At 36.1% G+C, this 26,299-nt stretch overlaps 1 protein-coding gene across 1 annotated transcript in view; it reads right to left on the bottom strand.

Moving 5' to 3' along the window:
* Positions 1-26,299, bottom strand: part of SLC15A5 (solute carrier family 15 member 5) — a 152,646-nt gene that overhangs the window by 44,437 nt on the left and 81,910 nt on the right. Inside the window, exons 5-6 of the mRNA XM_036760669.1 lie at positions 14,350-14,536; positions 5,567-5,755 (exon numbers count right to left, since the gene is read on the bottom strand). Of these exons, the coding sequence (XP_036616564.1) occupies positions 5,567-5,755; positions 14,350-14,536 (376 nt within the window). The remainder of the gene's footprint in view (positions 1-5,566; positions 5,756-14,349; positions 14,537-26,299) is intronic.

The raw sequence follows: 26,299 nt of genomic DNA, 5'->3' as shown, positions 1-26,299 counted from the left end.
AAGGGATTCTTTTTGTAATGTTGTACTTAGTACAACATTAATAATTGGGCACTTCACAATTTGTTGTTTAGTCGTTTTCAGTCATGTCTGACTCTTTGTGACCCCATTTGGGGTTTTCTTGGTAGAGATCCTGGAGTGGTTTGCCATTTCCTTCTTTTGCTCATTTTACAAATGAGGAAACTGAGGCAAACAGAATTAAGTGATTTGCCCAGTCTCTCAGCCAGTAAGTGTCAGAGACCAGATTTCAACTTAGGAAGATGAGTCATCCTGACTCCAGGCCTGACACTCTATTCACCTAGCTGCCCTTACTTAATAATATTATAAATATATTTTACTGATATTGAGGAGCAATGAAGGAAAATCACATGAGGAAATGCTGCGAAATTTTTATAGGAAAGGCATTATAAAAACTCAAGGCTATTTTATGTAGTAGCATTTCAAATGATGGCAGAAAGCCTGAGTCTAATGTAAAGAATGTATACATAAGACAAACTAGAAGAGGCAAAAGAAGTTTTGGGGAAAAAGTGATCATTAAAAGAAGAAACTTTGTTTATGGTCTTTACTAGTAATCTATAAATACAGGGATACAAATAATTGTCTAAGTAGTCCTATTTCTTTCATTGTGAAAAAGTAGAATTTTCAGTCCATTATTACTCTGTTAGTTAATTATTAACTGACACTTTTCTCTTGCTGGAATTTCTAGTACAATATAATTCATTAACACACTTTGCTAGCTCTCTGCCTGCTGCATAATCCCTCTTTTGTGTCACTTTAGTAGTTTTGGAAGCGGCCAGTTCCCTTTTATAGTACTTAACTTTTTAAGACCAAGAATCTCTATTTTGACCCTTTTCATCTCTCTTCCTTCATGTTCTATTCTTCAAACTAAGTGATCACCACAGTGATCATTTTCAGGACCAAAGATATTTCCTTTGTCTCAACCTCTTAACTGCAGGCATGAGACAAATCAACCACTATTCAAAAGTTCTTTTATTTTGCTACTAAATTACAGATACCTACTCATAAGCATTAAGAACATATCTGAATGCTGGTCCACCTGCCAATAATTGCTAAAATGTGTCTGCAGGTGGTGGCTGACTACTAACACAGATGTTTCATCAGAACATAATCAGAGTAAACAAAATATATTGCTATAATAAACTTTTTAAAGTACCTGGTACTGAAAGCCTTGGAAATTTCATTAGTTCCTGCAGGGAGATGGAGGTCTTTCCCTGGCCAAAATTCAGAACCCAGGCAAAGGTTTAGCAGCTGATAGATATGCATAATAAAGACAGGAATGATGTCTAAGCGGATGGAGAATACTGACTTTGCCTCTTTACCTACTTTTGACTCCGGTGCAAATTCATTTATACAATATACCAGAGAGTATTTTGGGAGCATTTTGACCTAAATTGGATGATAATCTGCAACAGAGTGATTTTGATTTCTCATAAAGACATAGGGGATAAAAAAGAAATATATACTATTATCCTGGGGACACTTTGGCTGAGTGTGATGATGATGATTAAAGAGTTATGAGTCTGCCCTCATCAAGAAGTTCTAAATGCCCTGTCCTAGCCTTCTTAAACAGAGATGGCTCAGGTGGCCCTTGAAGATAAGATAGACCAGGATTCAATGCTCTGCAGAGACCGTGGGATCAGTAGAGGGAGATGCTGACACAGCAGAGACAGAAGGCCATGAGAACAACATGTCCGCAGAGACTTCCTGCATAGCATTTGGCTAGACCAGTAGAAATCAGCAGAGCAATGTCCCCAGTGGAGATATCACACCCAGAGAAGAGGTCCAGTGAGATGAATATGATGTCTTCATTAGAAGACATTGATGCTCTTGCATTGTCAAAAGAATGAATTGCCTCTCCATACACATTCCCTACATATGGGTCCCTAGTACATGACCCCAATGGATGATGACTCTCTTCAATGATGGTGCACATATTTATGGGAAAGTATACGCTACATTTGTGCAGGGATTATAATATTGTGCATCATCTTAATGTATTATTTCATCGAATGCCATTGCCTTCAACTGGTTGTATCCTCTGAGTCACTACAGAAAAAGGAAGCACATAAACGGGGCTTGTGAGCTCTCATTTGGAGTAGAGAGGCCTCTCAGAGTACCTTCAACCTGAGTTAGCTATTTTGGAAGTTCCACATGCTAGAGGAGTGTCCCATTTGCTAGATTCTCATTGTTCTTAGTAAATATTACAAGGTATTCCCAGCTCCCATATCCTTTTTCATACCCTGTTTCACTGCTGATAGCTTCTATTTGAATAAGAATAAGGGCATTAGAAGATAATATCATAGAAATATCACATCACAGGAATGATCTCCAGTGAGTCGCAGACTGAGGGAGTGGCCTCCTATTATAGACATAGGGCTAGATGCTTTTGATTTAATACTGTGGACCCTGAGAAGGGGGATGGTTCTCTGTTCATTTAACAAGAATCAGTTTCTGTCCCAAATGAATGAGTTGGCAGTTTTCAACATGGAAAGGCATTGTAGTGCCATCTACTATCCAAAATAAATAGGCATTGCATCTCCTCTAATGAGGTAGAGCTGAGAACACATTTAATAATCAGCTTGATTTGACCAGAAATAGGAGGACTTCTGGAGTTTTGACCCTAGACATTCCTTCTTGTAATACTCTTGTCTTATAGTTATGAAGAGAGCAGGAACCTGGTGACTCTGCAACTCTTAATTGTTAGCTGAAAAGGGAACAAAAATCTGGTGGCTCTGCTACTACCATTGCTTCCTGGACTGTGGGTACTAGTTCTCAACCCTTATCACCTCTGCCATATATTTTCTACATTCATACTGAATGTTGCTGGAGAAGACAACTGTGGTAATGGTCCACTACAAATCAATGTTATCTAACCTCAGATTGGCCCTCACCACTACCAAGCAAAATTTTTTTATTTTTCCTTGTTTGGCCCTCTATCCCAATCCCTTTGTCAATGGTTCTAAACCTTTTTTTTTTCCCTTTCCTCAAGCTCCAAGTCTCCTGCACCTCTCCCTTTGTCGGATATTGTAGTTCCTTTATTGAGAAAATCAAGGCCATCCGCTCTTCCTTTTTTCCTACATACGGCAAAGAGGCGGCCCTTCTCATTGCTAAAGCAAACCCCTATTCCCGGCCCTGATGCTATTTTTTTTTGCCATCTCCAACAGTGTGCTCCATTGATTGTTTTCTCTCTCACTCTTTCACCTTCAAATCATCTGACTCCCACGGTTCACTGGCTCTTTTCTTAAAGCCTATAAACAGGGTAAGGGCATCCCTATCTTAAGAACACCATTTACCATCCCATCCCCTCAAACCATCACGGTATGTCTTTCTTCACTTTCACTTTCAAACTTTGAATAGTAATAGTAACAGCAACAACAACTTACACAGGGCCACGCAGCTTGTAAGTATCTAACATAGAATCTGAACTCAGATCTTAACTCTCTCCTTAACGCTTCCGCTGCTGAACAACTTTTAGATAGAATTGTCCACACCCTCTGACTTCGTTTCTTCGACAGCTTCAGAGCCCCTTGCCATGTGGCTTCTAATCCCAGCACCTGAATGAAACTACTTTCTCCAAAGTTGCCAATTTCACACTTATAAATCTAATAGCCTTTGGTCACCCTTCATTCACTTTGGCCTGTTTGCAGCTTTTGAGACACCCGTTTCCCCTCTTTTCTTTAGCAGGACTCTCTCCAGATTCTCCTCTTCCCTTTCTGTTCATGCCTTCTCGTTCTTTCCTGGCTCATCATTTATCTACTCTCTTAGTGTGGATGTCCTCCAGTTCTCTGTCCTGAGCCATGTTTTCTTATTCTTTTTTTAAATCTACTTTATCCTTTGGTGGTCTCGTATATTTTTTATGGTTTCAAATATCATAGCTATAAAGATAGCTCCAAAATCCATTAGGTCTAGTCCTAATCCCTTCCGAACTTCACTCCTCCATTGTCAATCATGTATTGGACATTTCTTGGTTGTCTTCTAGACATATCAATTTCATTATGTCCAAAAGGAATTTATTATTTCTTTCCCCCCCCCCCAAAGTGGCCCCTCTAATTTTTTTTTATTGTCTGTAAGATAAAAACTCTTTAGGCTAGCCCTTTAAGACCCTTTGCCATCTGGTCCCTACCAACGTTTCCAGCCTCATTTTATGCTACCACCTTTCACAAGTTCTACGTTCCTTGAATTCAAACATTTAATATACTGTCTTCATACGTTGCCATTCCCCATGCCTAGCAGGTATTCTCTTTTCGTTCCACCTCTTGGATTCCTTATCTTCTTGTTCAGTATTTAGCTCAGCTGCCACTTCCTCTATGAATGAGGGCAAAGAAAGGATATACGTTTTAAAACAAAGGGAAATTTTGACATAAGAGAACATTCAGTTATGTTGTAAACTTATATCACTGAATTTCTTATTTAACAAATTGTTTTCATTTTATATGTATGTAGTCAAACTATAAGATATTCTGCTTCATAGAAATACTGTTACTGTATTCTTTCTTTCCTTCCTCCCTCCTTTTCTTTTCCTTCTTTCCTTCCTTCCTTCCTTCCTTCCTTCCTTCCTTCCTTCCTTCCTTCCTTCCTTCCTTCCTTCCTTCCTCCTTCCTTCCTTCCTTCCTTCCTTCCTTCCTTCCTTCCTTCCTTCCTGTCTATCTTTATTTCTTTCTGTCTGTCTCCTTATCTTATCCAGGCTAGAAGTGCAGGGTGCACTCACAGCCCACTCTGATAGCAGGGCAGCTTTAACCTGCTCTGTTTCCAACCTGGGCTGATTCCCCTCCTCTAATGCACAGTGCGTGTGTGTGTGTGTGTGTTGTGTGTGTGACCATATTAATACTGAGCTTAGTATGAATGCCTGATCAACTGATCAACTTATTCCACTACAATTCACTACTGTTCAGAACTCTGATACTCAAGAAATCTACCTGTAGCAAAAATGATGGTGTGCATCAAGGTATGACTAGATCTTAAAAGAAGAATATTTAATTTATAAAGATGAACAATCTAGACAGCTAAGCTACCCTAGATCTTTTATTGAATTAAATTTTGAATTTTATATCTACTTTCTGAGATGTTACTGATTCCATACAAGAGTTCAAATTTTGTAAACATATTGAATTATCTGAACAATTTTTTTTACATTCCACTTTGCTTGTGTAGACACCATTAAAGCACCTTATTATTTTACTTCTTTTAGGTTTGTTTGTAAGAAAGCCACTAAGAGATAATGATCTTTAAAGGCAGAGTGCTTCCTTCAAAATATTTTTGTTTTCTTCTTCTTGAGCATTTGGCCTAATGATTACTGTTTTGATGCAGTTAGTATAGCTTCCATTCCACATAGTTCTATGTATGACATTCCATATATTGTTCTATGTATGACGAAGCAACAAAAATAAATTAAACCCTTTAAAACGCAGGTAATACACAGGTTTGCTCAAAATTGTGGAAAATAGCCAGGGGGTAAAGAGACAACCATTTTAATTGTTCTTATTAGGCTGATGTTATTTTTCATGAAGTAGGTCCAATGGGTCTAACATGAGTTGAAACTTCTACTTACTGGCTGGATTTACTAGAGCTTCAGCCACACCAAGTAAAATGTACTGAGGGGCCAGTTGGAGACAACACATGGCAGACACTGGAACAATTTTTCCGGAAAGAATCTGTTCCACCAGAGGGAAGTTTTTTCTATGTATCTCAAAGAAGCCAGCTCCCATCACAGACAAGGCAGCAGAAAGGTTACCAGCAACTGAGGGAAACAAATATAAAGAGTAAAATTAAAAATCCCTAGAAAAAGGAATGTACATTTAGTAAGCAATAATTGTTCTTATAACAAAAATGCTTCAAATCACTAACAATTAGAGAAATTTGTATTAAAGTAGCTCTGAGGTTTTATTGCATACCTAGCAAATTGGCAAAGGTGACAAAAAGAGGAAAATGACAAATGTTAGTGGGAAAACAGGCCCATTAATGCACTGTTATTGAAGCTACAAATTGGTAGAGTGATTCTGGAAAACTATTTTGAACTGTGGTCCAAATGTTACTAAATTGTGCATGCCATTTGACCCTATGATGCTCCTACTACACATATACTCCAAAAAGATCAAAGATAGAGGAATAAGGTCCATATGGACCAACATGTTTGTAGCCCCTCTTTTTGTTATAGCAAAGAACTAGAAAGTAAGAAGGTGTCCATCAACTGGGGAATGGCTAAACAAATCATAGTATATGAATGTAATGGAATATTTTTATGCTATAAGAACTGATGAAAGGAATGAGTTCAGAGAAAATTGGGAAGATTTTTTTGTCCACTCAGAGTAAACTAAACTGAATCAGGAGAACAATTCATACAATAACAAAAACAATGTAAAGACAGACAACATTGAAATTCTTAAGAGGTCTCATCAATGCAATAAACAATCACGATCCCAGAGGACTGATAATAATTAGTGCTACCTACCTACACTACCAACCCACTTAAGATGCAGGATGACATAGAATTTTGGACATGGGCAATGTGAGAATCTGTTTTTCTTGACTGTGTATATTTGTTACAAGAGCTTTCTTTTTCTTTTTTAAGTTGGAGGTGGCAGAGAAAGAAAAGAAATGCCTGATAATTGAAGAATAAATAAGTAAATAAATAAAATGAGCTAGATTAATTTTTAAAAAGTGTTATTTCAAAAAACTTAATTTCTTAGAAAATAAAATAAACTCATAATGAAAAACCATTAGTTTTTTAGTCTGATGCACACACATACACACACACTCACATATACATGCTGCTATTCAATTTGTAAAATATCTAAGAAAAATAATTTGTTTTTGAGGAGTTATAAGAAAAATTCACATTCATATAGGGATTTAGAGTTATAAGGAATACATTTTATCTCATTTGACACAATAACCCTGTGAATGGAGTAGTATAGATAGTATTATCTCCATTTTACAAAGAGGAGGAAGCTGAAACTTAGATAGATTGTGTTTGTACAAATTCAAATAGCTAAGCTACCTGATCTACAACTAGGAATTCTGGTTGGGGGTGACCTACAGGACTTCTTCCATCTTCTAAGTTGACCTAGCCCTTTCTTCAGACTGAATGTGGAATAGGGACCCATATCTTACTCCTTAGAGCAGACCAATTCCTGCCCTTTGAGGATTCAGGGTCCCAATGTTATTTATGAAAAATGCATGCTTTTCCACTTCTCATGAGAAGTGCTACCTCTCTCCCTAGAGGGTGAGGAGTTCTCAGCCATCACTGGAAGGCTTATAATGCCTGTCTTTTGAAGTATTTCTTTTTCCCCTGAGCAATCCCACATCTCTACCTAGGGAGTCAAAAGCTGACATGTCAGGAAGGAAAAGGACATTTCCTCTTCTGAATAGCCCCACCCCTGCCTTGAGAGGTATGAGGACTCCTATGCAATTGGAAATATTAGCAATCACCCCTGGGAACACTTGGCCCTTTTGTCATGAAGGTCCCTGGAATTCTAAATTCCTCCTCCTCCCTGGGAAGATTATGGTTGAGAGATATTGTCCCACTGTGCATTTATACTATCTGTTTGTTTTTTTTTTTTTTCTTCTTGCTTGTACTAACCTGTACTTTCCTAAAAGGATTGTATTTAGTTTGGAGGAGTGTAATGGCAGGCAGGGGGGATATTTTGCTGTTTTTTCTTTCAGAGTGCTTCTCAGCACCAAGGCAATCAAGTGCCTTTGAATCTTGCCTTTGTTTCAATCAAGAGTCTTTGATTAATCAAGAGTCTTTGATGACCTGCTTAAGTCCCAAGAAAGCCTAAGTCACATGAGTTTCAGTCACTTGGTTGTGATGCCCTCTGACCCTGAAGAAGTGTATATATACTTTGAGGTTAGTATTTTGCTTTGGGGCTCACTCATTGGAAGAGCTTTCCTATGATTTCACCAGATGAGACTCTGGGTAGCTGTTAAGGAGCACTGCCCCAGCTTTGAAAACCCAGATGCTGGTGCTTCTCTCTCTGGTAACTATGTATGTATGTGTTGCTGTGGACAGACAGTTAGAAGCTCTGTCTGATCATTTGTGTTATTTCGCTCTGTTTATATAATTTCATCTTGTAATTTCTGTTTGTGTTTTCTCTGAAGTTCAGGGGGCTGACTTTTTCCCCTGAACTAAGTGAATGATATATGTATGTTTAATTAAAGTGAGATTGTAAACCCATTAAAGTTGCTTTCCTTAGAAAAGCAGATCAAAGAACTTTTGCTAGCAGCCCTCATATTATTGGCCTTATACAACTGCAAGTAATGTTGTTGTAACAAGAAGTAGCAGGAATTTAGTGGATTCAGTCAATACCTTCTCCTTATCATGGGATTGATCCACTGGGGACCTGGAGTTTGTTTTCCCTTCTCCTTTCTTGGGTGGAAAACTGCCACTCATTGGAAGCCTGTGCTATACTACATATCTTTAACCTGGGCAAGCCCTAATGACCCCATCTTAATAATGGTTCTGGAATCAACAGAGTTCTTTTGACCTCAAATTTCATGTTCTTTTCCTCTTCTTGAATTAACTTCTTATGATTCATTTCACTATTTTGTAATATCCTATGGGAAGTATAGAATTGGCAACACTTTCCCACCTCCAGGATTTCTCCATGTCATGGCATTGTCATTATAGACAAAGTGCTATAAGAGTACTAAAGCAATTATTGCACAAATGAAGGGAGAGTAAATTCTGAAGTTAAAAACAAGACATCTTATTTCTATATTAAATTAGGTCCCCAAATTATCACAGAATCCTTTAACATATTTTGTTTTTTAGTGAACTTAAGGCAAAGGTGAGCATAGGTGAGAACAAAACTATGTAGGGAAATGTGGTTTGGTAGTAGGAAATTAAAGACTTCTAGATATTACAGAAGCTCCATGCTTATGCATCATGCATATTTTCTTTGAGAAAAGAACTGGAAGGCCTTAAGAGACAGAGTGCACCAAATAAAATCCACAGAAAATTAAACTGATTATCTTTTAACAGATAGGAAATTAATTATTACTTATGGAGAAGAATTCTTGAATCAGTTATATATGTATATATATGTATAGTTAAAGAAATGACTTAGAGAAAATATTAAAAGTAATGCAAAACAAAAGAAAGAATAAAAATGAGGAAAAATAAGTATGCAATTAAACAATTCCAACCTGACCTGAATTATTGATACTAAAAATGAGAAATGGATGGAATTATATCAATACTCATGACCACTTTTTATAGAAGTTTAACTGGTAAAAGTCAATTTCTATAATGAGAACTCCAAAATCACCTTAGTCAGAAATACTTGACCAACTTGCCAATTAAAGTTTTGAGTATTAAACTTATTTTAAAAAAAATCTTAGAGAAGGATGGTGGAAGGTTACATGCATCATAACTTCATAAAACAGAATGAAAGGGTGGAGAATAAAACAAATTTAAAGAAATCTTGGTTATGAACTCTACTGATAAAGTAGTTCCAAGAGCATCTAAAGATGAAATTAGAAGATCGTTTCCAGGTAGAAATGATTTCAATCTTTTTTTAAGATAACAAATTATCATCCAGGACAGTGAAGCCACCACAAATGGAATCCAATATCATGATCTCTGATGTGTTTTTAAAGGAAGTGGAAATTTCACTGAAGAAAATAAAGGAGTTAGACTAGATCAAATATAGATAGGAGAAATCCATATCAGAGATGAAGCAATATTGAGGGAATTGAGAGATGGAGGGTGAGGTGGGACAGATGACAATATCAAAAGCTTGGAAAAGATCCCAGATCTTATCAATCAATCAACATTTATTAAGTACCTACTATGTGTTATTGAGGCAGTTAGATGGCTCAGTGGATAGAGAGCTGAGCCTGGAGTTAGGAAGATCTGAGTTCAAATACAGCTTTAGATATTTACTAGCTGGGCAAGCCACTTGACCCTCTGGAGAAGAGAATGGCAAATCACTCCAAAAAACCTGATGGTTTGCCAAGAAAACCTCCTGGGCAGCATTGGCGTGCTATGGCACACAGGGTCACTAAGAGTTGGGCATGACTGAATGACCAAACAACAACAAAATGTATTATTATTAAACAAACACAACTGAGAGAGCATCAACAATGGCCAACCTATATATTTATTTTTCCATTTATATAAAATATTTATGAGAATCGTCTACACAAAACTTGACCAGGTCCAAAGTAAAACAGGATTCTGTAGAGGTTATGATTTTCTACAGATATTTTTCTTTGCATGTGGCACTGTGATGATTGCATCAAGTCCCAGTGCCAGAGCATATGGAACTGCAGTTAAGAAGATCTGAATTTGGATCCTGCTTCATATGCTTACAAGCTGTGTGACTAGTAAATCACTTAACCTCTGTCTGCCTCAGTTTCCTCATCTTTAAAATAGGAATAATAATAGTACCTACTTCCCAGGGTTATTGTGAGGATAAAATGAGATAATTGTAAAGCACTTTGCAAACCTTAAAGTTCTGTATAAATGTTAGCTATTGTTGTTATTGTTATTTCATAATCATGAGTTTGGTTTAGTTATCCACATAGAAAAAAAGTGGAAAAGACTGCTTATTGAATAGACCAGTAGTCTCCAAGTCTCTTGATCTCTTACCTACCAGTAAAAATTATACTTTGTCCTTTATTTCTATATCTAAATCATATGTATCTATCTGTGTTCATGTATGTATATACACATATAGAATTTTATATGTGTACTACTATACTAATACATTGTATACAACTTACAAACACAAATTAAACTGATGCAATAAAAATAAAATATTTTAAAATAAATTTTCTTTTATTTATCAATGGTGCAAAAACCTTTTTGCTTCCTCTAAAATCACTATTGATATATATTTTTTAGAAATAGAAACATGATCAAATGTTTCATCACTTTTTAAAATCTTAGTGTAAGGTTTTATGATATAGTGATTCAGAGGCGTGGTTCCAAGTTCAGTTTATTTTGATACTGGGTTTTAATGACTGAAAATGATTCCTCGCAAAAACACGTATATTCAAATGAAAAGCATGCATCGTTGATTGCACTGACTAAATCATGATACTAATTCTCAGTCCCATCCACCAATTATGCAAAGGGATTTTTGTTGTTGTTGAAATTTGACTAGAAATTTCCATTTCTTTGATGTTAATTAGTTATTCTTGCAAACTAATCCAAAGTTTTAGTAATTTTATACTTTTAACAAATAGATTCAAAATCTACTGAAACTCTCAATTTGGAAGACTTTTAATTTAAAGAGGTTTGGCAATACTGGCTTAGTTTTTAAATCTCTTGCTATTTCTGATGACTTCATAGTATCTTTAGCTAGTACATGCATGGCAAGATTAAATATTAATATAGGGGCTGCAAATGCATGTTTCAAATTTTCAAAATATATATCTGATTCTTTTTGGCTGCCTTCTTGTCTGACACGATTAGATCATTATTGTTTTTACCTTAAATGCCCCTCTTTGTATTATGTAACTCAATATACTATTCCTTGTTCACTCTAGGTGACGTGACCATTAGAGTGAGGGATAGTGCCAGTGTCAATATAGCTTAATTGTTTAGTTTTTAGATAATAAGTAAATATAACTATACATCTTATTTTTTCCCTTTACCCTGATGGATCATGTTACATATACCCTACTTTGGAGTCCGCTGACACAGAAGCTGATATTAGTTGAAAAAATACTCTATAATTCTCATCTATTAGAGCATATATCTTGGATAGAATTCACAGGAAGGGGAGAATCTGTTGAATTGCCATTAGGAAATTACAAAGTTCTTTTAATGACCTCAAGTTTCTTCCAGAAATAAAGGTCCATTTTTTTAATCGCAATATTCAGCTGGGGTGATACAGTACAGTGTTGAGATATGGAACCTTATAATTCTTGAAGAAGTGAAATTATCACTCAGAAGACAATGAGAAGGCTCAAAATGGACATGAGCAAGCTGCTCCACATCATATATATATATATATATATATATATATATATATATATATATATATATATATACATACATATACACATATATATGATGTTATGAAGGAAAAGAAATATTTAGGATGATATCAAAGAAATGTACAATTAAAAAAGAAGACCAAGTCATATCAGCAAAACAAACAAAAAATTGATGAACATTTTGCTCCTTAGTAACTTCCTGATGCTAAGAGAACTCAATGGAAGTCTCCAATATGTTGGGAAGACTCCTTGTGGTGAATTTATGGGAGGAAACAGAAAGAACAATGTAGAACAGGCAAGCATGATAGCTCGTGATCTGTATTGCTGGAGGGCATATCCATATTGATGAAATCATAGGTTTAATGGAGGGTTGAAGGTTATTAATTTCTCTTTGGACATTTGATGGCTTATATGTTCATATTTATATATAAATTTTAGACATGTACTACCATATATTTTATAAGTATAAAACTTATAAAACCAAATTAGAATAATGTAATAAATATGAAATCTTTAAAAAAACTTTTATTTTATTTACCAATTGTATTTGGACCCTTTTGGTTCACTAAAAATATTATTAATATTTTTAGAAAAAAGCAATGTGATTGAATATGTTTTGTAGTCTTTTAAAATCTTAGTTTAACATTTTGCGATACAGTGATTCACAGGTTTGGTTCTAAGTTTAGTTTATTTTGATACTAGGCTTTAAATGACTGAAAATGATTACTCACAAAAATACATAGATCCAAATGAAAGATATGCATCGTTGATTGCATGATATTGTAAATACATCTAGATGTAGAGTTAAATTAAATTCTGTTGCAAAAAAAAATAAATTCTGTTATTTAAATTTTTTTTTCTCCCATTTAGGACTTAGTCCTTACTATTTTAATTTCATCCTGGTCTCCTTCTACAGAAACTCTCTCTCTCTCTCTCTCTCTCTCTCTCTCTCTCTCTCTCTCTCTCTCTCTCTCTCTCTCTTTCTCTCCTCTCAAAACCCCAGCCCGAAAGGAGAGACCTAATATTCTTCAGTGAACAATAAGACGGAATGAACTTCAGATTGCCCCACTGTCTATTCCTTCCATTCTTTTCTCTTACTCAAATGATCTTCCTCTGTTTTGTTCTTCTTCCAAAAACGTTGGTTTATTTATTAAGGAATGTAGGTTCATGTCTGCAAAATGTTAACTCAGGTCTACTCATTCCTCTCCTAATTATTTTATCTTTGAAATTTCACCATTGATGTTAAATCTTTGTTTTCTCAATGGCCTTCAAAGACTGTGAAAGTTCAAACTCTCTGATCCTGCATGTATGTGCACACACACACACACACACACACACACACACACACAAACCAAATTTATATGCCAATAGACTTCCCTTGCCTTAGATGCAAAAAATTAATTTCATTGCAGATGACTTTCTTTTCAAAAATTCTTCTTATTTCTCTTATGTTGCTTTTGTGTCATGAGTTTGCATGTCAAATGCAAACTCTTTCTGATTCACTTCTGATTTCTTTTAAAGCAACACCTACAATTTCTTCTTTTTATTATTAGTTAAACAACTTTTGCAGGATACATTTATTTTCCAACCAGCAGCTCTAGACTTTATAATTTCCAGACACTCATTATCCTGTAAGGTGACATCAACTCAAAAACTCACACCTCTTTAGGACCCCGGGCCTTCTGCCTCCCTCTAATTGTTGAGGGCTAGAGGGGGGACATCGAGAACACACCCTAGATCCTCCATCACTTAGGAAGGAACCCAGGCATTCGCCTCATTACTTCCCACCGCAGTATAGGACTTCATCATGCCTCTACACTGGCTACCTAACCCTTCTACCTTCAGCTTCTTTTTATGTATTGTCTTCCCCCTGATATCCAACAGGGAAGTGATAGCCTTAGCCTTTTCTTTGTATCCTCAGAGCTTAGCACAGTGCTTTGCACAGAGTGGCACTTAAATATTTATTGGCTGATTTTGACTCTGATATTTGTGGAGCAAAATAATATCTTTTGTTTTTTAGAATACCACATTTCAATTTTCCATTTGTTTTCTTGCAACCAAAGAATCATTTTAAACAATCTGGATTGTCTTTCCTTTTAAAGTGAAGAACTTTTTCTTGGCTGCCTACAATACTTCATGTTTAGTGTTCTGTTTCTGAAGCTTTTCCCCAATATTTTTGAGTAAATTAAACTTGGGGTTTTCCATCATGACATTAATCCTTTTCGGTTCTACTGTAGAACTTTGCATTGGCCCCATGCGTTTAGGATCATTAACCAGCTCTTCTATCATCATAATTTAGAACATTTGAAAGTAGAAACATACACATAGACATATATGTGTGTACATACATACATGTACAAATTTCTGGAAGTAAGTTATACTTACTAATGCATATTGACAGTGGTGGTCCTCCCCTCTTTAGAGGAAATAGGCAACAGCTGATACACTCAAGAAAAGGAGCAAGAATTAATAGAGGTATGATGCTTATCACATTCATTGCTGCAATTGGCAGAAGAAATCCATTCAAATTCAAGTTGGAATTCATAGTCTGCAGATAATATCCTGAAGGAATCTGTATTTGGGAAAGGGGAAAAAGCCTCTTCATTAAAATAGCAACAGCTTCAGAGAAAGCCTTTTATATATCTTTCCAGTGAACATTATTCTATTGACTAGGCATCTGTGAAAGACCAGCATAAGAATCCTCACCTTTTTAATAGTCTTAATTCTGAATTGATATAGCTTTACTAAACCGATGGTAGAAGTTCTGTTCACTCTATGCACAATAGTAGTGCAGTTCATGGAAAAATTATTTGTAAAACCCATCTATCTTCATAATTTTTTTCTGTTGAGTATGTATACCATACAGAATGTGTCCTTCCTAGGTTGATATATAAGAAATGAGATCCCTTAGGTTTTGAATCAGCTGTCAGTACCCTTTCTTCCATTAACAATGAGTAGGAATCACTTAAAAGTGTTATTGTTGCTTTTATCTACATGGCTGAGTTAAATCCCTCACCACAAGATATCCCATAGCCGGCGTCATGATTACTGGCAAAATCACCAAGGGGGAGTTGTTTTTATTGTTTTCCCAAGGTAGAAAGGGATTTGTGGACACATTTTTGCAATTTTTAGATATTGATTCACTCATTCAACTATTCACTCAGGGGTTTAATAAGATAGTCTGCTGGGGCTTGCTAATTGAATTAAGAAAAGAAATGGAGAGAAACCAAATACTATCTACTTTGTGATTTGTACTGAAGTGTTTGGGTGCTGCTACCTGATTTGCAAAGAAAACTAAGTGAGAGGATATGTATCAATAAGCACAAGTCCATCAGTATACTGGGAGACTAGGAGAGCTCAAATAGAAAAAAAATGAATACATTTTAAATTGCTTTTTCACTTCCTGCAGACTCCAAAAAAGTCTAAACCTTTAATATCTTTGTATCTCCTTAAGGACTTATAAAGTGCCTTATTTAACATATATACATATATGCCTTAGTTAAGTAGATATTTAATCTATTTCTACTAATATGTAAGCCAATACACACAGACACAAATGTCCTGTCTACATATTATATATGTATATATACCTACTTAAATATATATGTATATATAGAACTACATCTTTCCCTCTCTTTTACCCTTTCAAATATATACAGTTAACTAGTGTGCTCTACAAGTCCTTTGGGAAACATAAAGATATTAAAGATTCAGAATTTATCTTCATGGAGTTTGCAGGAAGTCAAGTAGCAAATTATAAATGTATTCATTTACATATATATTTAAATGAATATAGTGTATATATACTATGTGTATTCACTACATAAAATCAACATATTTTATATACATAGATGTATATATATGTATGTGTATATATGGAAAGACACACAGAGGAGGAGGAGGAGAAGAGAGAGAGAGAGAGGGAGAGAAGGAGAGAGGGAGAGAGAGAGAGCAAGCATGTTATTATAGTCAGGAAATAAAGGCTATATCTACATAACTTACTCATATGTCTTGTTTACCAACTTACACAGTAGTGGATTTTTCCCTCAGAATACTATCAAGTGTTCCCTCCACCTCTCCACCCATACCTTTGGTTATGCAATACAGAGCTGGGTGTATCATCTTTTTAAAGGGCAGACATCTTATGTAAATGATCACCATCATTATATAATAGTATTCATTGAGGGTCCATAGTTATATGGCCACGTAAGTAAGTCAATTATGAAGTAATCCTTAACCTGCAGGGTAGGTATTAATACTATGGGATATCAACCTTGATCATCTAAATCAGCCACGAGAGGCCCAGAGAGATGAAATTTAGGATCTAGATGCCATCTGAGCTTTTCCCAGCACTTAGCACTGTCCTTGGCTACACTAGGTCCCTACATCATCTATATTATAGGCACTTAACAAATACTTAATGATTGGTTGATTCCTAGTAGATACAACAATGTTTGCAGACCAAGAAGGGATCCCAGCCTAACATTCCTAAAGAGATTTCTTGTACAACTATACAGTACATAGTAGATTTTATACAGTATAAAGTTTACAGTAAGTGACTTTATATCTGAAATCCTTATTAGCCTCATCCTGCTTCAGACTTTAAAGGGAAATGGAGTCATGATATAAACACATTTGATAAGCAGCTCTGAAGATATTCTAAGAGCATTATTTAGAAGGGAGGAGCAACGTGAGTAAAGGAGGACCAACGTGAAATGAATGAAAAATAGTAAAGAATCCACCTCTACATGGACTATCCTTACCCCAACAAGCAGTTATAAAGTACCTACTTAGATACTTATTTTCTCTGGCCTTCAATTTTTCCATTTGCTAAAGGGAAATAAAGATTCATAGGATCATAGGTTTAGAGTCAGAAGATACTTTAGAAATTGAACCTCCTTGTTCCCCATTTCATGCATGTTGTCTACATAGAATCACAGAGACAGCTAAAAATAAAGTTGAGACCTGACACCAGAGACTTTTTCCTCCTCCATACCAAGCTATTTCCTTGTGTTAAAGAGATTTTGAGAGCATAAGTAAAGTGCTTATTTAGCTTGGTACGCTCTGTTGTGTCTTCTTTTCTCCTATATGCAGGTTCATGGGACTATTAGGAGAGTAATTATCTATTTTAAAAAATCACAGCTCTATTTATACCAGAGCAATTCTGATAACGCATGAATTAATGCAAAGAAATTTAATTAAAATAAAATGGCAATTCAATAACAAGGAATTGAATGAGGTAACAAGCACTCTCAGAACCCATTCCCATGTAGGTGCTAATTCTAGCATGTCTCCCATGTCTAATCAATTCCCCATTAACCCTTCTGTCTCCCCAACACAGTAGGAGAAGAACATATCAGATCACTCACAGAAAGGTGTTAGGGAAACTTGTTACAGTGGCAGTAAAAAAAAAAAACAAACTTTTGACTTCTCTGGGCACAGCAGCTGTGGTCTAGGGTTCATTGATCCCTTGGCGATGCTTCCCATGGTCTGGTCTAGATGAAGCTGCAAATTTTCTCTAGCCTCCCTGGTGAGACTCATCAGCTTTTTAAAACTGTACACTGGCAGTGTGCCTGCCCAAAAAGAGTCCATGCTGGGTGACATGGTCATACTGTAGAGTCCATGAAGAGGTTTCTGTGAATTGTAGTCCAAAGACAATTTCCTTCAAAGATATAGAAACTTTTCACCTCAAGCATTGTGGGGACACAGGGTTTGTGCCTATATACCCACCTAGTCCCTACTTTAAGAATACATAAAACAAATTCCATATAAATTTATTTAGTATTTAAAATACACTTTACTACATTCGCATCTTCAAAAAATGACTTTGCATTTATTATTTCATTTTATACATATAAAATCTCCACTAAGGCAAAATGTTATGAAATGTGATGTCTCAATGTAGTGTGCACTTGACCCTGAGTTTTTTGAAGGTTATTCTAATGGAATACAATCCTTAGCAGATTCTACCAAGCTAGAAATCTTTTTTATAATGTAGCTGGCAATAAATTGTAATAATAAAAGCTTTCTTGCTCTGTCTCTCTCTCTCTCTCTCTCTCTCTCTCTCTCTCTCTCTCTCTCACACACACACACACACACACACACATACACACACTGTTGCAACAATCTGCTAGCAGCTGCTGTACGGGTGTAAGACCCACCAACAACCAGCACACAGAAAGCTGCCAACACAGGTTCTTTTGATCTGCTTTACTAAGGAAAGCAACGTTAAGGGGTTAACAATCTTACTTTAATCCAACATACAAATATCATTCACTCAGCTCAGAGGAAAAAGCCAGCACCCTGAACTTCAGAGCAAATACAAACAAATTACAAACGTACATTTATAAACAGACCAAATACAATTCATAGTTACCAAGGAACCATCAACATCTGAGTTCAACTGGGAGCTTGACAATAGCTGGCCCAGAGTCAAGCGCCACTCCTGCTATGGCTCAGAGCTCCAAAAGAGAAAGCCAACCTCTGGGTTTATATATCTTATTCAGGGTCAAAGGTGAGTCACACATGCGACTCACCCACGTGACCTAAAATCATCACAAAAATGCGACTTAAACCCATGTGGTCTAAAAGCCTCTGATGTCACAAACATGTCACTCAAACCCATGTAAACTAGGCTTTCCCTTGAGGCAAAGAGGTCATCAAGGACTCCTAATTTGATCAAGGAAACAAAGACCAAACTCTTCAAGGGCACTTGGTTGAATAAATGCTAAGAGCCCGTCTTGATTGCCAATGCACACACACACATACACACACACACACACACACACACACACACAGAGTTCTAAAGTTTAAAAAGCAATTTATATACATTGTATTCTCACAACTCTGTGAGGTAGATACCACAGATATTATTAATGTAGGATATGTGTATATGTGTATATAGTTGCTTATGTAGTTGTGTCTATGTCCATATGGGTTTGTCTTACAGGAAAGTATGAATAGATATCTCTGCAATTCTACTTCAAGGGAGACTTTGGTTCTTTCTGGAGAGGAGCGTGAGATTGGGGCTATGAGTCTGGTTTGCTCTCTCCTTCTCAGAGGGGGTATACCATACTATAATTATACCTATCAACCTCCCTAAATATTACTATTCCAGGGATAAATTGTATTTAAGTTAAAGCCATTTTTTATAGCTGCTATCCCTTGATGTGGAAGTAATGCTCTCCATATCCAAAGGCTTGGCTCCCTACAAACCAAACACCAGGAATCCAAAGACCATCACAAATATTGATCAGTGAATAAGTCCATTTAATCACAACAATAACAAAGAGAAGACCACAATATGAGGGGGAAAGAGAGAGAGAGAGAACACTCAGTCTCATAGGGGAAGATTCCACTAGTAAAACAAGCTAGAAATGACATTTGTGAAATTCTGGCTCCTCTGCATGTTGGCCTTTTACCATAGTTTTTCTCTCTCTCCTGGAGCCTCTTTCTCAGAACTTTGGAACCAGGTGTCTCTTCTATTGAAGCCTGAATCAAGAGGAAGCAATCTTTTATTTCCCAGGCTCTTGCCAATTCTAACCCCACTTCCCCCCCACCCCCAGGAGACAGAACATCAATGTAATCATTATCTCCACCTATGAGGAAAATCTTGCTCACTGGGCTTGCACATTGGTGTTATATTCCCCACAGTTGAGGAAATAGAGCTTCAGAGATCTCTTATGGTTGTACAGCTAGAGTGTCAGAGGCAAATTCCAAATCTAGCTATCATCTAAATCCAAGTCTACTGTTCTTGGAAGCTCTGAATTTGAAAAGAGCAGAAGACTGATCATCAGGAGATGAATTTAGTTTTTTCCATAGCAACTCCTGAAGATTGTATACTAAGATGTAGAGGCCTCACAGTGGAAGCATCCATACTATTAAGATTGTGGATTTTTAAAATATTGAAATATAGAAATATCCTCAGAATAATCCTCTGTAGGGTAGGCAGGCACCTATTTTGAAAATTGGGGAAATTTGGTACAGAGATACCTAATTGTTTTCCTAATATCCCATACTTAGTAAATGGCAAAGAAAGGACAAACTTTGTCCAAAAGGAACCAATTAGATAAAAGGAATGGTAGAGTAGCACTGTATATAAAAACATTCTTTTGTGAGAAAAATCTATGAACTAAAATGGATAAATATGGCAGAAAGCATTTGGGTGAGTATTCCCAGGTGAGTGGCCAGGATATACACACACATATATATTGGGATATACTGCATGCTGGAAGGAAGGAGGGGGATGATGAATTGCAGAAGTTAATCACAAACTTGTTGCGTAAATATGATATTATAGTAATAGTGGAAGTCTTCAATTATCCAAAAATGGATTTGAGCTTTCTTTTTGCTAAAAATCATCACAACTCATAAATTCTGAGTATACTGTAATAATTTCATTCTTAAAATAACAGAAGAAATTGAGGAGAATTACTATTCAGATATGATTTTGAACAATAAGTAGGAAAAGGTTGCCAAAGCAGAAATAATAATAATCTCTAGGAGGAGGAGATTACTCCTTGGAGTTTGTTATAGAGATTTAGGGGAAGGCTGAGTGTGTGAGCTGTGCATATTAGGTTTGAAAAGAGCAGATTTCAAAAAATTTAGAGAAAAGATAGTGTCTCACTATCTAAAAAGGGAAGCTATCTGAAGAGACTGATGTAGATGCAAAAGAAATTGATCAGAATAAGTTTTTAGTATGTATCTAGAGGAAAGAAGCCAAGGCGTATGACTGAGAATAAATACAAGAGTAGAATAGTTTTGGTGCAACAATAACCAGAATGATAAGGCCATCAAGAAGCCAAGTTTAGCAAAGAGTGCTAAAGATTGTCCAAAATGATTTTTCAAAAGGTATATTAGGGAGAAGAGAAAGATCAAAGAAGGAGTGAAATGAATTGAGCAGTGATAAGATGATGGAGAGAAGGGAAGAATATTCAACTCTCATTTTTCTTTGGTCTTCACTAAAAAAGAGAAAGGTCTTCAGATAGGGGGAATTGAAATATAAGGTAGGAACCACTAAGAAAGTATTTAGATGCTCTCAGTGTGTTTAAATCACCAGTCTTAGCCAAACTATCTCCCTGGGTAATAAAAGGACTTAAGGCCAAGCTTGCTGAATCATTCATTGTCAGTATCTTTGAAAGGTCTTAGAAAACAGGAAAAGAACAAAATACAAATAAAATATGGGAGGGAGGAAAAGAAATACTATGTCTTAATTAGTTAGAAAAATTGTAGAAGGCATTATGAAAAGAGTAAGTTGTAATCACTTAAAAGGAAGATATGGCAGGAAAAGCAAAGGTTCACAAAGAACAGGTCATGCTAAGCTAATTTTTTTTCCCTTTCTGACAGTGCCACTCGACTGGTCATTCAGGAGAATGCCACATTATAGCTCTATTTCAGCAAGGCATTTGACAAAATCTCTCACAATATCCTTAAGGAGAAGATATGTATGGATACAGGCTGGATGTTAATATAGCTTGATAGAATTGATTTAATGAGTAACCCCAAAGTAGCGAATAATGGATTAAGGTCCATGGAGGGAGATTTCGAGTAGAGTGTCTTATGGAATTAGTCTTGGCCCTGTTTGGTTCAACACTGTTATGACTTATGACAATTTTTATCAAATTTGCAAATGAAAGAAAGAGGAGGAACATGTAGCACACTGGATGACAAAATTAACGTCCACAAAAATTTGTACTGGCTCACGTGACCTGAACAATGGGTGAAATCTAATAATGGAGGCAGTGTGGGGTAGTGTACAGTTATGACTTTGCCAAGAATAGGTCATGCACAAAAGTGATTGCCAATAGGTAAGTGATCAAAGGATATGAGCAGTTTTCAAAACAGTTGCAAACTGTCAATGGCCCTCTATACAATGGTCCAAATCACCAATAATAAGGAAAATGAAAATTAAAACCCATTCCAAAATTCTGTCTCCTGTTAAAAAGGCTTAGGTAGGTTGCCTTTAACGGTATCTTGGCTACATTAACAGAAGCATGAAAGGCAGTGGCGGGGGGGAGAGAGAATAGTGGACAGAAAGTTGGTTTTAGAGTTAGGAAGACCTGGGTTCAAGTTCTGCTTCTGACATATGCCGGTTGAATGAAACTGGGCAAGTCACTTAATCTCTTGTAGCTTTAGGCAACTGTCTAAGACTGTAAGTTGTAGAAAAGGTCCTGACCTGTATTGGTAGAGGACATTCAGAACAGAATCATAGTATCCAAGTCAAAGGACAAGATCATGCCTTATACTCTTCCATTGTCAGGCCATATCTGGAGTGATGCTCAGTTCTTGGTATCTTATTTTAGGAAAGATGTTAACAAATTATATACTCTGTGTTGAGGATGGTGACCAGCATTATTACCGATTTCAATACTGTGCTATATGCTATCATTTGAAGGACACAGGAATGTCTAGTCTGAAGAAGTAAATGCTTAGGGGGCGTTAAAACTGACTTCAAGTATTTGAATGGAAGTACTTTGAAAAAAAAAGCTGAATTTAGTTTGATTGGACCCAGAGGAAAGAATTAAAAACAGTTGAAAAAAGTTACATAAAGTTAGATTTCTCCTTGATATTAGGAAAATATCAAGATAATGATTAGAACTGTCTAAAATCACAATGGATTTCATTAATAAGTAGTAAATTACTATTCACTGGAGATATTATTACCTTGAAGACACATTGTTGGGGGTGTTGTAGGGAAAACTCCTCCTCTAGTGTGGTTTAAGCTAGATAACCTCTGATGTCTTCTCATTGCTGGGATTCTGTTATTCTTTGATAATACTGGTGATATTGACTTCGTTTGAATTTTGGAAAAAAACACGTCAAAGACTAATGTGTACTCAATCCTATAATATTATGGAGCCAAGAAAGGACTTCAGAGGAAGGTTGACCAAGTCTTAGCCTTACAGTCAGGAAAATCGGGTTTGGGTCTCAGACTTGAAATTTCCTAACTACGTGACCATCGGAAACTCACTTAACTTTTCTATGAGTCCACTAAAACTCTTACATATTTTTCAGTTCAGTTACTGAGTTTGCCTCTTCAATGTTATATTTGTGAAGTAAGATTTTTCAGAGGGTGGAGTTGGGGGGAGAAGTATAAGAATTTATATTTGTCACAGCTACATTTCATATTGTTTTATGGTTCTTTTTTGAGTTCTAAGAAAAGTAAGGCTTTATTGAACTGCACAAAGGATTTAAAAAAGCAGTTCAAGGATATAGGCTTCTTAATACAGGTGTCAGAATGCAGGACTCAAGATAGACATATGGTTCAAGTGGTTGGGGTTCTAGGACACAAGTTCAAGGTGGGCACAGTGTAAAAGTTAGAAATGGCATACAAATTGCAATTATAGAAGAAAGATGGTTACTCTCATTTCCCATGACCTCCAGAAGCATGTCCAGGAAAGTAAGAGGCAGCAGGGCCACAGAGCAAGGAGGATTGCATCAGCTTGAGGGTGGGAGAGGGGAGGCTTATCTAACTTGTCAGGGGGGTAAGCTTCCAACAGCATCATAATAATCATCATCACCACCACCACCACCACCACCACCACCACCACCACCACTACCACCACTACCACCAACATCATCATCATCATCATCACTTTACTCTTGGTAGCCAATTATACTCTGCCTCATTGCCTTATATAGTTAAGAGAGAACCTCGGCCTGGGCTAAGGTGAGCAAAGATTGGCTTAGGGCATATTGTTTTAAGTTGCCTGATTCTCAGTTGTAGAGATCTATTTGAATCTGAGTTTTATACTCCTTATAGGGTCTAAGTTACAATGATAGAGCTATAATGATCAATGTCAGCTCTAATGATTAATCATAAAATAATAACTTCTTATTGACTTTGAACACATGATGAAATCAACTCCATCATCTCCTTTTAATTTACCTCGTGTCTGAGAAGAACTTGTGGCTTTTTCTTCAATTTAGCTCCAGATCTTTTATTTATATCTTTCCATTTTTATCAAGAATGCTAATATTAATGTACTTTAGTTTCTCCAGTAAAAATTATCATTGGACAAAAATTAGACATTAGTAGTGCTAATAGTTAAAATCATGATTTTAGATGATTTTAGATCTTTATGCTTTCTAGCACTCTCTTCCCCTTTCTTAAAATTTTCACACTGACACTATAGAAGCAGAGATTTGTATTTTTGTCCATTTAATAAATTGCTGATCTTATTCTGTATCTGGTGGACAAACATTTGTGCATGAGCCTCTTTGCACTTCGCTTGGTACTCATGGAATGATAAGCTCATAGATTTAGAAGTAAGAGAGACCTTCAAGGTCATTAAGTACACTTCTTTCATTTAATAAATGAAGAAACTGAGGCACAGAGAAGTTGAATGACTTGCCCAGGGTCACACAGCTAGTAAGTGTCTAAGATGGAATTCAATAACAATTCTCCCTAATTCAGAGTAGAGTGGACTCTATCCACCATACCATATTACTTAATTGGAAAAAAGTGTGTCTCTAGGTCTGTACTTGACACCATTCCAGCTTAATCATAGAACTTGCCAGAGATTGTGCTCCATTGGTGTGGCCTCCTAGAAACTAGAGCATCCTCTATGCCACAGGAAGTTTTGGAATAGGACCTTTGTGGAGGCTTTAGATTATATGTTATTACAAATTCTAAAAAAGAAAGATGATTGCTTTCATTTTATTTGCAAGAAAATTGTCTCCTTCAAATGCATGTATAAAAAATACTTCCTTCATTATCTGGATATAATAATGTCTTATCTGCCTACAAGGAAGGGGTGGGAATAGACAACTTCCTCCAGTCTCTTCTAACTCTACCTTAGGAAATGTGTCCTCGTATTGGGTCTCACCACCAATGCTATGGCTCATTGAGCAGTAAGTAACAATCAATTCAGTTGGGTACCAAGGAGAAGGATGATCTAAGTATTAGCTATTACCATTATTAGTTCAAAAGATTTACTAAGAACATATCCCCTAATCAAAAGGGAAAATGAATAGTATGCCAAAAAAATGCTGGCAGCTGAGCTATTGCAAGTAGGAAGAGCTCCTAGCACAACTTTCAAGTGTCTGTTAACTGATTTCAAATGAGAATTATCGTTAAAAGGAATGAAGTTATTATCAGCATGAATCACAAGCACAGAAACCTGTTAAGTTAATAATGTGGCAAAAGTACTATTAATCTTTAGTGAAGCAATATTAATATATTGCCTAATCTAAGAAAAGGCTCCAATGTCTTGAAAGCTTGAAATCATTTTTGCTTCTGCCTCAAGTACTGAAATCACTCCCTCTTAAAATTTTAAATACTTTTACTTTATATATGCCTGTGAATATTCTGATATAATTGCTGTCAATAGAGCTTCATTATCACCTTTAAGTGTCCAGTAACATCAAGTGCCAACATCATCAACCCTAAGATCAAAATATTTTAAAAATATGTCTCTGAAATGAAGGCCAGTATTGACTACTAAAATTAAAATACATAATTATAAGATTACATTATGTCATATTCTCCTTCAGTACTTTGGTCACCTTTGAATGGCTGATTTTTTTCAATCTTTTAATAAGAGGCAAACACCTAACCAATCCCTTCTAAAAGTTTCTCTATTTTCCTTAAGATGTGGAAGGTCCCGCTGATCATTTTGAATTTCCTAAGTTAACATCATTCTAAATAACTTGCATCTGGACATTACCTAACAGTAAAAAATATTGAAAAGGATTGTAATGGAAAGAGTTTAGAATCCAAAGGTCCCAGGCTGAATTCTGATATTTATTGCACAAATAATTTCATGCCTATGAGACTTAGTTTCCTCATCGTAAAATTGAAATACATGTACTTTCCTAATTGTCTTACAATGTAGTTGTGAGTAAAACACAATATAAGCTATGAAACATTACACAAATGAGATAATAATCATCAGTTAATTGATCATTATTAATGAATGAAAAATATTAATAATGTATCCTAAATTATACAAGAAAACAACAGAAGCTGTGCAACTTATCGCTGTAGGCTACAAAAACATACCACCTATCAACTGTCTAGAAAGGTATGACCTGGTAGCTAGGATGACCAGGGGCGGCTAGGTATCTCAACGGATAGAATGCTGGACCTGGAGTCAGGAAAACAAGTTAAAATCAGGCCTCAGACATTTACTAGTAGCATGACCATGGGCAAGTCACTTAACTTCTGTTTGCCTCAGTTTCCTCATTTGCAAAATAAGGATGATAATAATAGCACCTATCTCCCAGGATTGTTGTGAGGATCAAATGAGGTAATAATTATAAAACACTTAGTACAGTGCCTGGCACATAGCAAGCACTATAGAAATGTTAGCTTTTATTATACATCAGAAACTGT

Source organism: Trichosurus vulpecula, chromosome 5 (genome assembly GCF_011100635.1).
Source record: "Trichosurus vulpecula isolate mTriVul1 chromosome 5, mTriVul1.pri, whole genome shotgun sequence".
NCBI classification, from domain to species: Eukaryota; Metazoa; Chordata; class Mammalia; order Diprotodontia; family Phalangeridae; genus Trichosurus; species Trichosurus vulpecula.
Note: the sequence above shows the minus strand (reverse complement) of the source record. Positions and strands in the feature narration are given on the sequence as shown.